This window comes from Telmatherina bonti (genome assembly GCF_933228915.1).
Source record: "Telmatherina bonti genome assembly, chromosome: 4".
NCBI classification, from domain to species: Eukaryota; Metazoa; Chordata; class Actinopteri; order Atheriniformes; family Telmatherinidae; genus Telmatherina; species Telmatherina bonti.
Genome location: NC_136622.1, coordinates 35,184,098 through 35,196,141, shown reverse-complemented (window position 1 = coordinate 35,196,141; position 12,044 = coordinate 35,184,098). Strand labels below are relative to the sequence as shown.

General features: G+C 46.3%; 1 protein-coding gene across 11 annotated transcripts in view; it reads left to right on the top strand.

Moving 5' to 3' along the window:
* The window catches only part of vps13d (vacuolar protein sorting 13 homolog D), a 94,395-nt gene that overhangs the window by 26,634 nt on the left and 55,717 nt on the right, over positions 1-12,044 (top strand). For 7 of the 11 annotated variants that reach the window (XM_079238976.1, XM_079238974.1, XM_079238983.1 and 4 more), the window contains exons 17-25: positions 470-600; positions 2,410-2,542; positions 2,622-4,892; positions 5,007-5,158; positions 5,768-6,817; positions 6,895-6,985; positions 8,854-8,980; positions 9,073-9,253; positions 10,896-11,120. In XM_079238976.1, coding sequence (XP_079095102.1) covers positions 470-600; positions 2,410-2,542; positions 2,622-4,892; positions 5,007-5,158; positions 5,768-6,817; positions 6,895-6,985; positions 8,854-8,980; positions 9,073-9,253; positions 10,896-11,120 — 4,361 coding nt within the window. The remainder of the gene's footprint in view (positions 1-469; positions 601-2,409; positions 2,543-2,621; positions 4,893-5,006; positions 5,159-5,767; positions 6,818-6,894; positions 6,986-8,853; positions 8,981-9,072; positions 9,254-10,895; positions 11,121-12,044) is intronic. The other 4 variants (XM_079238975.1, XM_079238982.1, XM_079238981.1 and 1 more) reach the window with 1 other exon arrangement.

The window sequence follows — 12,044 nt, the reverse complement described above, 5'->3', positions numbered from 1 at the left end:
ATTTACCTCTTATTTTTATCAAACTTTTGCCTTTTTCTTCCTTTTACTGCAACATTTTTACAGGATGTTGAGCTGCCTTCCACTTTGACACCTTGGAGGAAATATGTCTTCCTCAGTCATACTTTCCCACTCTGCCGCTTCTGCAACTTACATGGGGCAAGAAGCAATGCACCATGGGGATGTTGCATAACTTCTTTTGTTCCCTGCAAAGTGGTGTGAAATAATCCTGATTGGAGATTTTCATGAATAATTAATCATGGTGTTTGACACTGCGATTAATTATGAAATAAATGAATAGTAATGTTCCTACTGTTGGATGATGGTAAAGCCTGCAGAGATGTGGTGACATCACTGCAGCACGCATTCACCTGTTTCCACCTGCAGGTTATTTCAGATCATGTAGAGGCAGGAAGGTTTCAGATTTATGGAGAATACGGGCCGGTAACTGAAAACACGTTTTTCCCTCCAGGTTTTGGGTATCAGTCGGAGCTGGAGTTGAGAGTTGCAGAGGCTGCCAGGAGGCAGTACAACAAGCTGAAGATGCAAACCAAGGCAGAGATCCGACAAACCATCGACCAGCTGCTCGTGGGAGAGTTTATCGTAAGAGAAATTCTACTGTGAAATAAAAATGTAGGACCGTATGATGCGGACGGAATCACAGAATCTGCCAGTAAAATGTGGAATATCGTCAGATTTACTCGTATGAGGCTGTTTTCCACTTTCCTTACTAAACTTAGAGGAGCCCACATAAATGAGAAAGTCTGGTTGTTGTGACGACGTCTCCGTGACGACTAGTGATGCACCGATATCAGTATCGGCTCAATACCAAGCGTGTGTACTCATACTTGGCATTAATAAAAGTGTACCGATACCACACTAGTCAAGTCAGCGCAGATGTGTGTGATGACATGCTTCGGACATGTTTTAAAAGAAATAAATGCCTTGCATGTTAAAATGTGACATTTTTTGTTCCACTAAAAGCCAGATCTTTGTTTCCAAACCACATATTTATAGTTGTATTTAGGTAAAATGTGCCAAATTAAAATAAAACGTGTTGAAATTGTTAGATCTGTAGATCGGTGAGGTAACTTCAGAAAGGATTTATTTATTACAACCTAACAAAATCTTTCGGTTATAACAGCAGTAATAACCATAGTCATAATAATGTTCACATAAACACATCTGGTATCGGCAGATATCGGACCGGAACTCCCAAAAAGTGGATCGGTGCAACCCTAGTGACGCCGTCCTGCGTGACGCCGTTTGTAGGACAGAGAAAGTCAGCGACGTCTTCTGTCCTTGACACATGGGGGGCGTCGTTGTTCCTTCTCTGTTTGTCTTCTGATGCAGCGTAATGAGGAGAAAATCAGTTTCCCCTCCAGCTAAGTGACAAGCAGCTTTTCTGCATGTGACGTTTCATGCTCATTCACATAGACGTGCGCTCGGGGGTTTGTGATGTGGCACATGAACTTAGAAAAACTTTGGTTGCTGCTGCACGACTCTACAGCCAATCAGTGATGGTTTTATTGGCTGAAGAAGTAGACCCTGAGTTTATCTGGATCGGCCATGAGGTCCACCATGATGAAGATCTTCACCAGGCTGCTTTCTTGTTTGTAAAACATGGCGAGCCAGGGTGTCTTTTTCTTCTGTACAGTGGAGTCAGCTGCACGTTTTCTGACTCTTCATACTTGGTGCCTCGGCCTCGGTTGAAAATGTCAAAATTCCTCCTAAATATCCTCAACAACCAATTGTCTTGGAGACGAGCGATCCGAGAGGAGGATGCACAATGCTGCTGTTCGTCATGACCAGTGTGTTGGCTTTCACTTGCCTGTTGCTGGTGTTTGTCCCCACAACACCTTGATTTCAACCAAATGATTAAATGCTCTAACATAAAAATAAAGAATAGAGAAACCTGTGGAATTTACAGAACTGAAAAACTCCATCTAATCATTTTAATCGATCTGTTCTGAACGATTAAACCACTTCTCCATGCAGCTGGTGAAGGTGTGAAGCCCTTATCTGTGTCCCCATTTCCTTCCTATCAACTTTGTCAGAAAGCTTGTTTTTATACATATATTTATATATATATATATATATATATATATATATATATATATATATATATATATATATATATATATATATATATATATATGTGTGTATGTGTATGTATATATGTGTATGTGTATGTATATATGTGTATGTGTATGTATGTATGTGTATGTGTATGTATGTATGTGTATGTATATGTATGTATGTGTATGTATATGTATATATATGTATATATATACATATATATGTGTATGTAGCAGATTTCGCCCACCCCCCTAGAAAACATTTGGTTCCAGATTAAACGCAGAATAAATATTTTTGGAGTCCTTCTTGAGCATCCGGTGTGTTTCTCTGTAGGAAAACAGCAAACGTTGGACCATGAAACTGGACATCTGTGCACCTCAGGTGGTTTTTCCTGATGACTTCCAGTCAGGTGACCCCATGTTGGTGGTGGTTGATTTAGGAAGGATACTTCTGACCAACTCTCAAGGTAAAACAGGCAACTATTCCTCACACAGACAAACTTTAGACTCCTAACTAAAAGCGACTAACCATCCTTTTCTTTGAAGATGACAGCTCAGTGAACTCGAAAGCTGCTCAACCCGAAAGGGACGACATGAGCGATGATGAGTACCAGACTCCTCTGGCCACCCCGACAGAGTCTCCTCCACCTGAACTTGACGCGCCTTTAAAAATGCAGCGGAAAAGCCCCGAACTTCCTAGCCTCCGATCTCCAGAGGGGCCACAGGCCTACAGCAGAAAGCTGTATGAAAAATACTCCCTGTCCTTTAAGGACCTGCAGATCATGGTCGGTCGCTTTAAAGACAACTGGAAACACCTCCAGGAGAGTGAAGTAGGGCCGACGCATGTGGTCGAAAAGTTCAACGTGCTGCTGCAGCTCGAGCAGAGACTCCGCTACACGTCGGACCCCCAGCTGCCCGGAGCCGTTCTGTCGGGAACGCTGCCGGATCTGAAGGTCCATATCAACCTCGAGAAGATGACCGCCTTGAGGAGTTGTCTGGCTAGGCTGAGCGGTTCGTCCGCGAGCGAAGGGGACGAAAGCCAGGAGAAAGATCCGCTTGTGATGTCTCCTGATCCTCTGCCCCTCCGCCACGATAAGATCTTTCATCGGGAGGACAGCTCCTGGAAGCTGCAGGGCTCGGCCAAGAACCTGACTCAGAGTGTGATGACGTTGGAGCAGCACACTCGAGAAGTCCTGGTGGAATCCCGCCTTCTGTTAGCCGAATTTAACATCAACTACATGCAGCTCGGCGTGGAGAGCGATGGCCGCTACATATCTGTTCTCAAAGTCTTTGGCACAAATGCTCATTTCGTAAAGCGGCCCTATGACGCCGAAGTGTCTCTGACCGTCCACGGTCTTCTCCTGGTGGACACTTTACAGACATATGGCTCAGACTTTGACCTCCTTGTTGCTTCGCATAAGCATCTCAGCTTTGACATACCCACAGGCAGCCTCCGGGAAAGCCAGCCTCCTTCTCCAGGATCCTGTGATGGAAGATCCCCCGAATTTCAGGGAAGCCATCCCGAGTTATCCTCTGACCTGCCCGCTGGTAACGTCTCCCCGTTCACTTCCATCCTCAAAGACCAAGAAGCCCTCATTAAGCTCGAGTACCAGTTTGTGAGCTCAGACTGCCCCAGCATGAACCTCAATAGCTCCCTCCAGGTCACCAGCATGCAGGTCAACAACTTGGATATCATTCTCAACCCGGAGACCATGGTGGAGCTCCTCAAGTTCCTCCAGAAGTCTTTCCCAAAAGAGGAAAGCACGTGGACCGCTTCAGCGCAGCAAAACTCTACACAGCCTTGCAATGACGAAGAGGACCGGGCTTATCAGGCCACCTATGACCAGAACAAGGAGCTGACAGTGGAGATCCACCGCCTCAACCTGCTTCTCCTTCGGACGGTGTCCACTGGCACTGCCCTGGGCGCTGAGAAGAAAGGACTGAAGATCGCCACCGCCAGCATCACGGACACCAAGGTTAACGTTTCCCTAGGAAGCCGGCTGGACATCAGCGGTTCCCTGGGATCCATGCAGCTCGTGGACCTGACCCAGGAGGGAGGCCGGAGCCAGTTCGTGGTCAGCATCGGCAGCGTGGACGACAGCTCCTCCAGTCCTGACCGGTTAACGTTCCTCTCCGACACGCCGGAGTCTCCAACCGATGCTTTGAATTTTCGCTTGATGGAGAAATACCAAGGCGAATGTTCCTTGCAGCTGGAGATGGCGTCGCTACACTACAACCACTCTGCTAAGTTCCTGCGGGAGCTCAGCCTGTCGGCCAACGAAGTGGAGGACAACTTCCGCTCCATGTTGAAAAGTGCTGCCACCAAAGTGTCCACTGTCCTCGCCACCAAAACGGCAGAGTACAGCGGTATGGTCTCACTCTTTGAGACGCCGTTGCGGAGGAGAACTCTGAGTCAAAGCTGGGCGTATTCCTTCGAGGATGAGGAAGATGTTCCTGTGGAGGAGCCTGAATCCACTTTAGACACTTTTTTGGTGAAGCTGACGCTAAATATCAGCATTGATTCACCAGTTGTGTCCATCCCCCGGAAACCTGGACACACTGAGCTGTTGGTCGGTCACCTGGGAAGCATAACTATCCAGAACTTTGTCAATGGCCAAGACTCGGACGGAGAGAGGCTGCAAGTGTTGGTGAAGGACATACGTCTGTACTCGCTAAACGCCAGCCATTTGGTTTTGAAGCGGGCACCCAAACGGGACAACGGAGACACTCTGTCTCCGTCCCGCATCGGCAGCATCAGCCAAGACGAAGCACAATTCACTCGCCATGACTTCTTCGAATCTCTCAGTCGAGGAAAAGGTGAGAACATCCCTTAAGCTCTTTTATCGAGACTATTTCATAAAATAAAGTGAATAATTTGAGCCTTCAGTCTCTTTGTTGCATGGATCACTCCTTTCTTTTTCCCTTCATCAGCTTTCCACATCCTGAAAGACACTACCATCCAGTTTACCCTGGAGAAAATTCCTGTTGATGAAGATGCCCCGCTGACCCTACTCATCGCAGAGGAGCCATACAAGAGCACAGGCCTGCTGAGGGTTCAGGGCAAGTTTGTCAACCCTGTTCAGGTATAATTCACAGCTAACCTGTTACTGACAGATTTTACTGTTAATTCAGTTTAGCCTGTTTAGTTTTAGGGACGGATGTGAAAGCATGCATCAAGTCTGTAACACGCAGGCGGTGCAGCTGTGGACCCTTCCCCCATTTTAAACAACGTTATTGCAAAATAAACACTGAGATTAAATAAAACTAAAAACTATATGAAGTAAGAAGAGCAACAAGTGTAAAAGTACAATTAAAATTAATAGTTAAATCAAATCAAAGATACTTTATTTATCCCTGAGGGGAAATTCAAGGTTCAAGCCAGCTCGTCCAAGGTTGGACATACAGACATGTAACATTAATGACAAAAGAACAATACAGAACCAAGCTAAAGCTTAGTTGTAAAGTAAATAAAAAATCTACAAAATAACAGAATGAATAAAAAGCTACATAAAAAGTTGTGTTTCAGTCATTAAATATGTAAATAATGAATTTAAATAGATAAATATAACAAAAAAGCGTGCTGGATCACAGCTTTCCGGTTCCGAGGCATCATGTAAAAATTTCCATCCAGGATGTTTCTGGGCACAAAACTGTTTGTTTATTTGCTGATGATGAAATATTTTGTGTGGCAGGTGTTCCTGTGCAAGCCCGTATACGAGCAGGTCCTGCAGACGCTGGACAATTTGTCCCTGATTGAGGAGCAGCGCGTCACGCCCAGCCAGCCGCCCACTCCGCCTCCACCGACTCCTTCGTCCACCAGACCCCACTGCTTTCCCGACCCCCAGGGGGGGCTGTTTGCCAGGGACCCTCCCAGCATCAGCTTCTCCCACGCGTCCCTCACCTCTCCGTTGTCTCTGCAGACTCAGAAACCTGCTCTCTCTCCCTCCTTCACTCAGCTGAAAGTCACCCTGCATGTGGCAGAGCTGCAGGTCCAGCTCAGCGCAGACCTGACCCAGGGCTCCCAGGGCTTAGTCAGTGTCCGCTTCCAAGATCTGGAGGGAGACTTTACCAAAGATCACCCCCACTTGCTGGGAGTGCAGCTGGCTCTGCGCGCCCTGCTGATGGAAGATCTCCTGGAGCAGAACCCCGAGTCCAAATACAAATACCTGATGGTGTCTCGTGGAGCTCCCAAACCCTCCAGCTTCAGTCCAAAGGAGTATCTTTCCCAAAGCTGTCCATCAGCATCTAACGCTCTGTTCCCAGACATGCCCCGCTCGCTGCCTGCTCACATCGAGGAGGCCAAGAACGTCTTCCAGCTCTACCAGAGGCACCCCAGCACCGCTTCATCCAGCAGTCGCAAGTCCAAGAGGGACCCAGACTTCCCCAGCACGCCACCTCCTTCCCCTACGCGCCAAAGATCCTCTCCTCAGCCGCCGCCAGACTTCGATGACTCACTGGTTCATATAAACGTGCTGCTGGTGGACCAGAACCACCCGGAGTTCAAAACTCGCTACAACAGCGTGGGCCGAAGCGTCGACGTGGACTTTAACTGCCTGGATGTCCTGATCACGCTGCAGACGTGGGTGGTGATTCTGGACTTCTTTGGGATCGGCTCCACGGCCAACAATCATGCCGTGAAGGTGTCGGTGTCGCCGCACACCGTGTCGGGACACTCGTTGTATGAAGCAGACATGAGCGAGGAGGAGGCAGCGCAGCCCGTCAACGTCAGAGTGGACCTGAAAGTGGGTTTTATACTGTTTTCTGATGCTTCAAGCTGCAGTTAAACCAGTTTTTAACCAGTCTGTGACATCGTCTCCAGGTCCATTCTTTGTCTCTCGTACTGAACAAGAAAATCAACGAGCTCGCCAGAGCAAGTGTTTCCAAATTATCTGCTCACCTGGAGATGATAGGTGAGTGAGTCTGCTTCCATAAAACACATTCCTCTCACACCAAAGCCGGCAATAACACACACACACACAAATACACACACACCCACACACACACACACACACACACACACACACAAAGAAAATCTCAGATTTTTTTCAGTCAAAATTCAATGTTTATTCTAATCTGCTTTTTACTCTTCTAAAACTTTTTATAAAATGTTCAGGAAATGCAAAGTCTGGATGAAGTTACCCAAAATGTACAAAGTCGATGCTGCTGATATTCTATCTTGAACGTAGGACATCTAACGCCTCTTTTCCATCAGTATCAGCTCGTCTCAACTTAACTTGCCTCAACTCGTTTCTGCTTGGTCCGGTTTCTTTTCCATTACAGTTTAGTACCAGGTCTAAAAGGGGCGGGGTTTGTGTGAAATCGCTGTGACATCAGTGTTGTGCACGACAAGCTCTATAACAACACAGGACCTAGAGTCAATCTGCTACTTGGTTTATGGCTCGCCGGTCACTGACCATAAATTGTATCCATCTGTTGGAACCACTTCCAGTCTCGTCTGTATGATCCACTCCGACCATCGTGGTCATTGACCTGCCGATAGTCACTTTGGAGCTTTTTCAGCTTCTCCCGACACTGCTGAAAACTCTGTTGTTAGCCATAGACATTGAGTCGGAAAGCTCTTGATAGATTTTTTCATTCCTTCTCGCTCCATCTGGTTCCTTCTGTATTCTTTCCTCAGCAACCAAGCAAAGAAGTGTCTCCACCTCAGTGTTGGACCACATAACAGACTTTTGTTGCGCCATTGCTTGTCATGTAATGTAAACAACTTACAAGTTGGACTCACTCTTCCAGTGATGTCCCTCCCTGACCTCTGATTGGCCGCGCCCCTGACCAATAGCAGCATGCAGTCTGGCGACGTCACACACAACCCGACTCAGCTCGCTTAGAACCTGGGCTGAGTGACTGAGTCATCCAGCAAGTTTAGTCATTAGCGGCAGGTCGCTTTCTTTCTGTCTTTCTGACTTAACTTGCTAGTTCTGGTGCTCCTCACAGTCAATGGCTTTGTTCTCCACAGGGACCATGAATCTAGAGTTGGCTTGCGTTGGCTATATATATGTGTGTATGTGTGTGTATGCACATAAGTATGTGTATATACGCGTATGCATTTACCTCTTTCTCTTGTTTTCTTTTCTGTTCTCTTTCTGTCTCTCTTTTGTCCTCTCCGGTCCGGTCCAGCAGCATAAACTGTGTAATACGAACAATTATCCAAAACATAGAAAATTAAAATAAGAATCCAGAAATACAAGGGGTTCATTACATCTGTAGAAGCTGCCCTTGGAAAAATAAATTTGCCAAGGGGAGAGCAAGAAAAAGAACCTGGGCTGAGGAGTTACAAAAAAAGTACCGGTAAACGGGAACAAAAGGCGAGTGGAAAACCCTACAAACCGAGCCGAGACGGCTGAGACAAGCTGATACTAATGGAAAACGGCCATAAGTAGATCAATCCTTCATCTTGACCAGTTTATTGAAACAACCTCCCAGTGGTGGGTATGTAGCAACTCCGGTCCTGCAGGGCTAGAGTCCTGCAAGTGTTTGAAGCTTCTCTGCTGCAACGCACCTGTTTTAGACTGAATAAACAGACATCAAACTCTTCTCCCAGTTGGCTACATGTCTACGTTTCACTTCTTAATCTATATTTGTAAATTCTATATTTTCATTTGGGAAAAAAAAGGTCATAAGAGGCATATTTGGAATAATTAATGAACTGGATCAATCAGGCGCCCTAACATACCCCGTCCTGTCCCGTCCCGTCCTTTTACCCGATGAGGCAGGTTTGTCCAAAAAACGGGCGCTGACTGTTTCTTATGTGATATTCCAGACGGGGACTTGGCCGTGCACGGCAGCTTGGGAAGTTTGTCCCTCAGCGACCTGACGCCGCACGGCGACCTGTACCGAGAGCGCTTCACCACACAAGGAGGGGATGCGCTCGTATTCAACGTCTTTAAGTACAACTCACTCTGAACGGAACGCAGGACCGTAATGGTGAAGAATCGCCCTGTTTTAAATCATCATCACTTTTTTTTTTATCTCTGTGAAGGTTTGGTCGACCGGATCCTGACCTGGAGCGGGAATGTGACATCAGGGTGTCGCTCCAGATGGCCTCGGTGCAGTACGTCCACACCCAGCGCTTCCAGGCCGAAGTGGTCGCCTTCATCCAGCATTTCACCCAGCTGCAGGACGTCCTGGGCAGGCAGAGGGCCGCCATGGAGGGCCAGGCTGTGAGTGCTGCCTGAGCTGTTTAGTTCAGATTATTTAATTCATTCCTGAAAACCAGATAAAATGTGTCTTTTACTTGACGAGGCTTGCATCATTTTAAACCATCACAACCATAGACTGTATATAGAAAGATGGGCGGAGCCTCCGTGACATCACCCGTAGGTTTCTGAAAAGCTGAATTGAAGCTCGGTGGGCGGTTCCTACCATCACCATGTTGGCAGCGTCATGCGTGTCGTCTCGCCAAATAAGGGCAAAGAGGTGGAGCTGAGAGGGGGGCTGTAAGCGTCATGGTGGATGATTGACATTAAGTGAAATCCGAGCTTTCTGTAGCTAAGAGCTAACCGAGCTAACGCCGAGATAACGGGAGCTAACCAGCTAACGGAGGTAAGCGGGCTAAAGCTAAGTCACGTTGTTAACCGGCTAAAAACCATGATTATTCTACATTCTTCTTACTTGAAGCCGGAGATCGGGTACCTGTCAATCAAAAGGACACGCCCCTAAATATGACAAATTTTGAGATTAAATTACTTTTAAACGGGCGGGTTAGAAAAAAATTCACTCCCCCCACAGTTGTCATGAAGGTAAACCTGACCTATTAAACTGAAAATAGATTTTTGAACCAGGCTGTAAACATGTTTATTTCTGCTGTGAAGTCTTTTTAACATGGGAGTCTATGGAGATTTGCTTTGTTTTGAAGCCCCCAGTGGATGAAGGGGGAACTGCAGTTTTATGCATTTCCTCATAGGCTTCACTTTTAACCACCGGAGGCTCCGTCCATCTTCCATATACGGTCTATGATCACAACACAACAGAAAGATCATTAATTCATATATTTGTGTAAGTTTTACATGCATTGTTCAGATATGGCACAATCAATGAGCTTTGGAAGATAATTAATGGTTTCTTATTACCTCTGCAGGGGTGGATGTTATGTTTTCAGCTGTGTTGGTTTGTCTGACTGCAAAATAACTCAAAAAGTAATTTTTATGAAATCTCAGAAGTGGAATAAGGACAAGTGACACAAACGATCCCAGAGAGCGAAAACATCCCTGTCTGGGATCATTTTGCCTTTGCAGCTTCAACGCTGAGACTCATTTTGGAAAAAAAAAATTACGAGATCACATGACAGATTTCCTCCATTAGAGGAATTTCTTTACACACCTAAAGACTTTCAAAGCTTCATCTTCCTTCATCTTGGTGTGTAAGTTTTCATGGTCAGGATTCTAAATAAGACGCGACATCCATCCTGATGATGGGAATAGATGGTGATGTTAGCTCTTGGTGGACAGTAGGGACCAGTATTTGTGTGGGATTGGTCCTTTTTTCAGGCGAGTGACCCTTTGGCTTGGTGGAGGTCTGCACTCTGAGAGCTTCTAGTTAAAAAGGTCTTTGGGTTTCTGTAAGATGGTAACTGTGGATATTTCATACCTCCGGTGGCGGAGCTTATGAAATAGGTTATGCTTTTTCTGGCGTTTATCTTCTTGTCTGTTTGTTTGTTAGCGACGTCTACCGGGTGGATTTTTATGATTATTTCTCTGAAAACGGGTCTTGTTCGGTCTTAGATTCCATTAAATTTTAGGAGTAATCCGGATCACTCCTTCTTCTTTCCATTTCACCCTTTCTGTCTGCTTTTTCTGCTTCCAGGTGCGGGACCATCCTCAGCGGGCATCCAGGATCCTGCTGGACATCGAGGCCGGGGCCCCGGTCATCGTCATCCCTGAGAGCTCGCAGTCGCCCAGGGTGATCGTGGCAAACCTCGGTCAGCTGAGGGTACAGAACTGCTTCCTGCCAGCCGGCGCTCATGGGACATTCTCCCTCCGAGACAAGGTAGAGAAACTCACCATGGCTCACGCCTTTTTCCCCTCTCTGGTGAGTCGCGCCGCCATGCTCCCCACCGTTCTGCCACCTAACCTCTCTGGATTCATTCATGCTCTTCATGGTAGGACTCAAAATGTCTGCCACGAGGCCAAAACAAAACAAAAAGATCATTTAAAGTAATAGTTTTCATCATCCAGTGGTTTAGTCTGATATGAAATGCTGAATGAATACAGTAACACCTGATATTTTAGTAGTAGAAGTATCTGTTACTAACAAGCTCCTAGTTTGTGTTTAAGGGTCTTCTCATCCCCCTAATGACCGCACCAAGCCGCATGTTTGTGTTTCGCTGAATGGATCAGATCTGGTTTTATTATCACACTGAGGAACTGCAGCTTACGGGACTTCAGAGAGGACGAGGGCTTTTGGTTTGTGCACGGGCCTGAGTGACTGAATGAAGGTGATGCTGTAAGAAATGTGGGGTATAAACTGACTGGAAATGCTTTGTTGAGCTTTTCAGGGTTATCATCGACATGAACAAGTCAGCTCTTTTTACGTTGTTTTCTTTTTAATATTTTAATATTCTCATTGATGAATCACGTCCCTGTTGTCATGGAAACCTGTTTTATTTCTAAGTCAGCCGTTTGTCACAGCAGCGTGCTGATTGAGGACCCAGCTGCTCTGTAACTCTGCTGTTCATGACTTCCTGCTCTTTTATACACATCTTTGTGGTGTTTCTGTTGTTTCTGCGTGAAGAACGTTATTCTGCATGGAAATTCATACAAGGAACTGTCTCACTACAAGGTACACCTGCATGTTTGTGCTTTGCTGTGAGAGGACCTGGACTGTTGTGTTGTGTGATGGACTGAGACAACTTCTGCAGCTTCTTGGTCATGTTTGCAGGGTATGATGTCTGTAAAAGCATCACATGTGCTAAAATAGCCTTACAGCGGTGGTGCAATGTGAAAAGGCCATTTT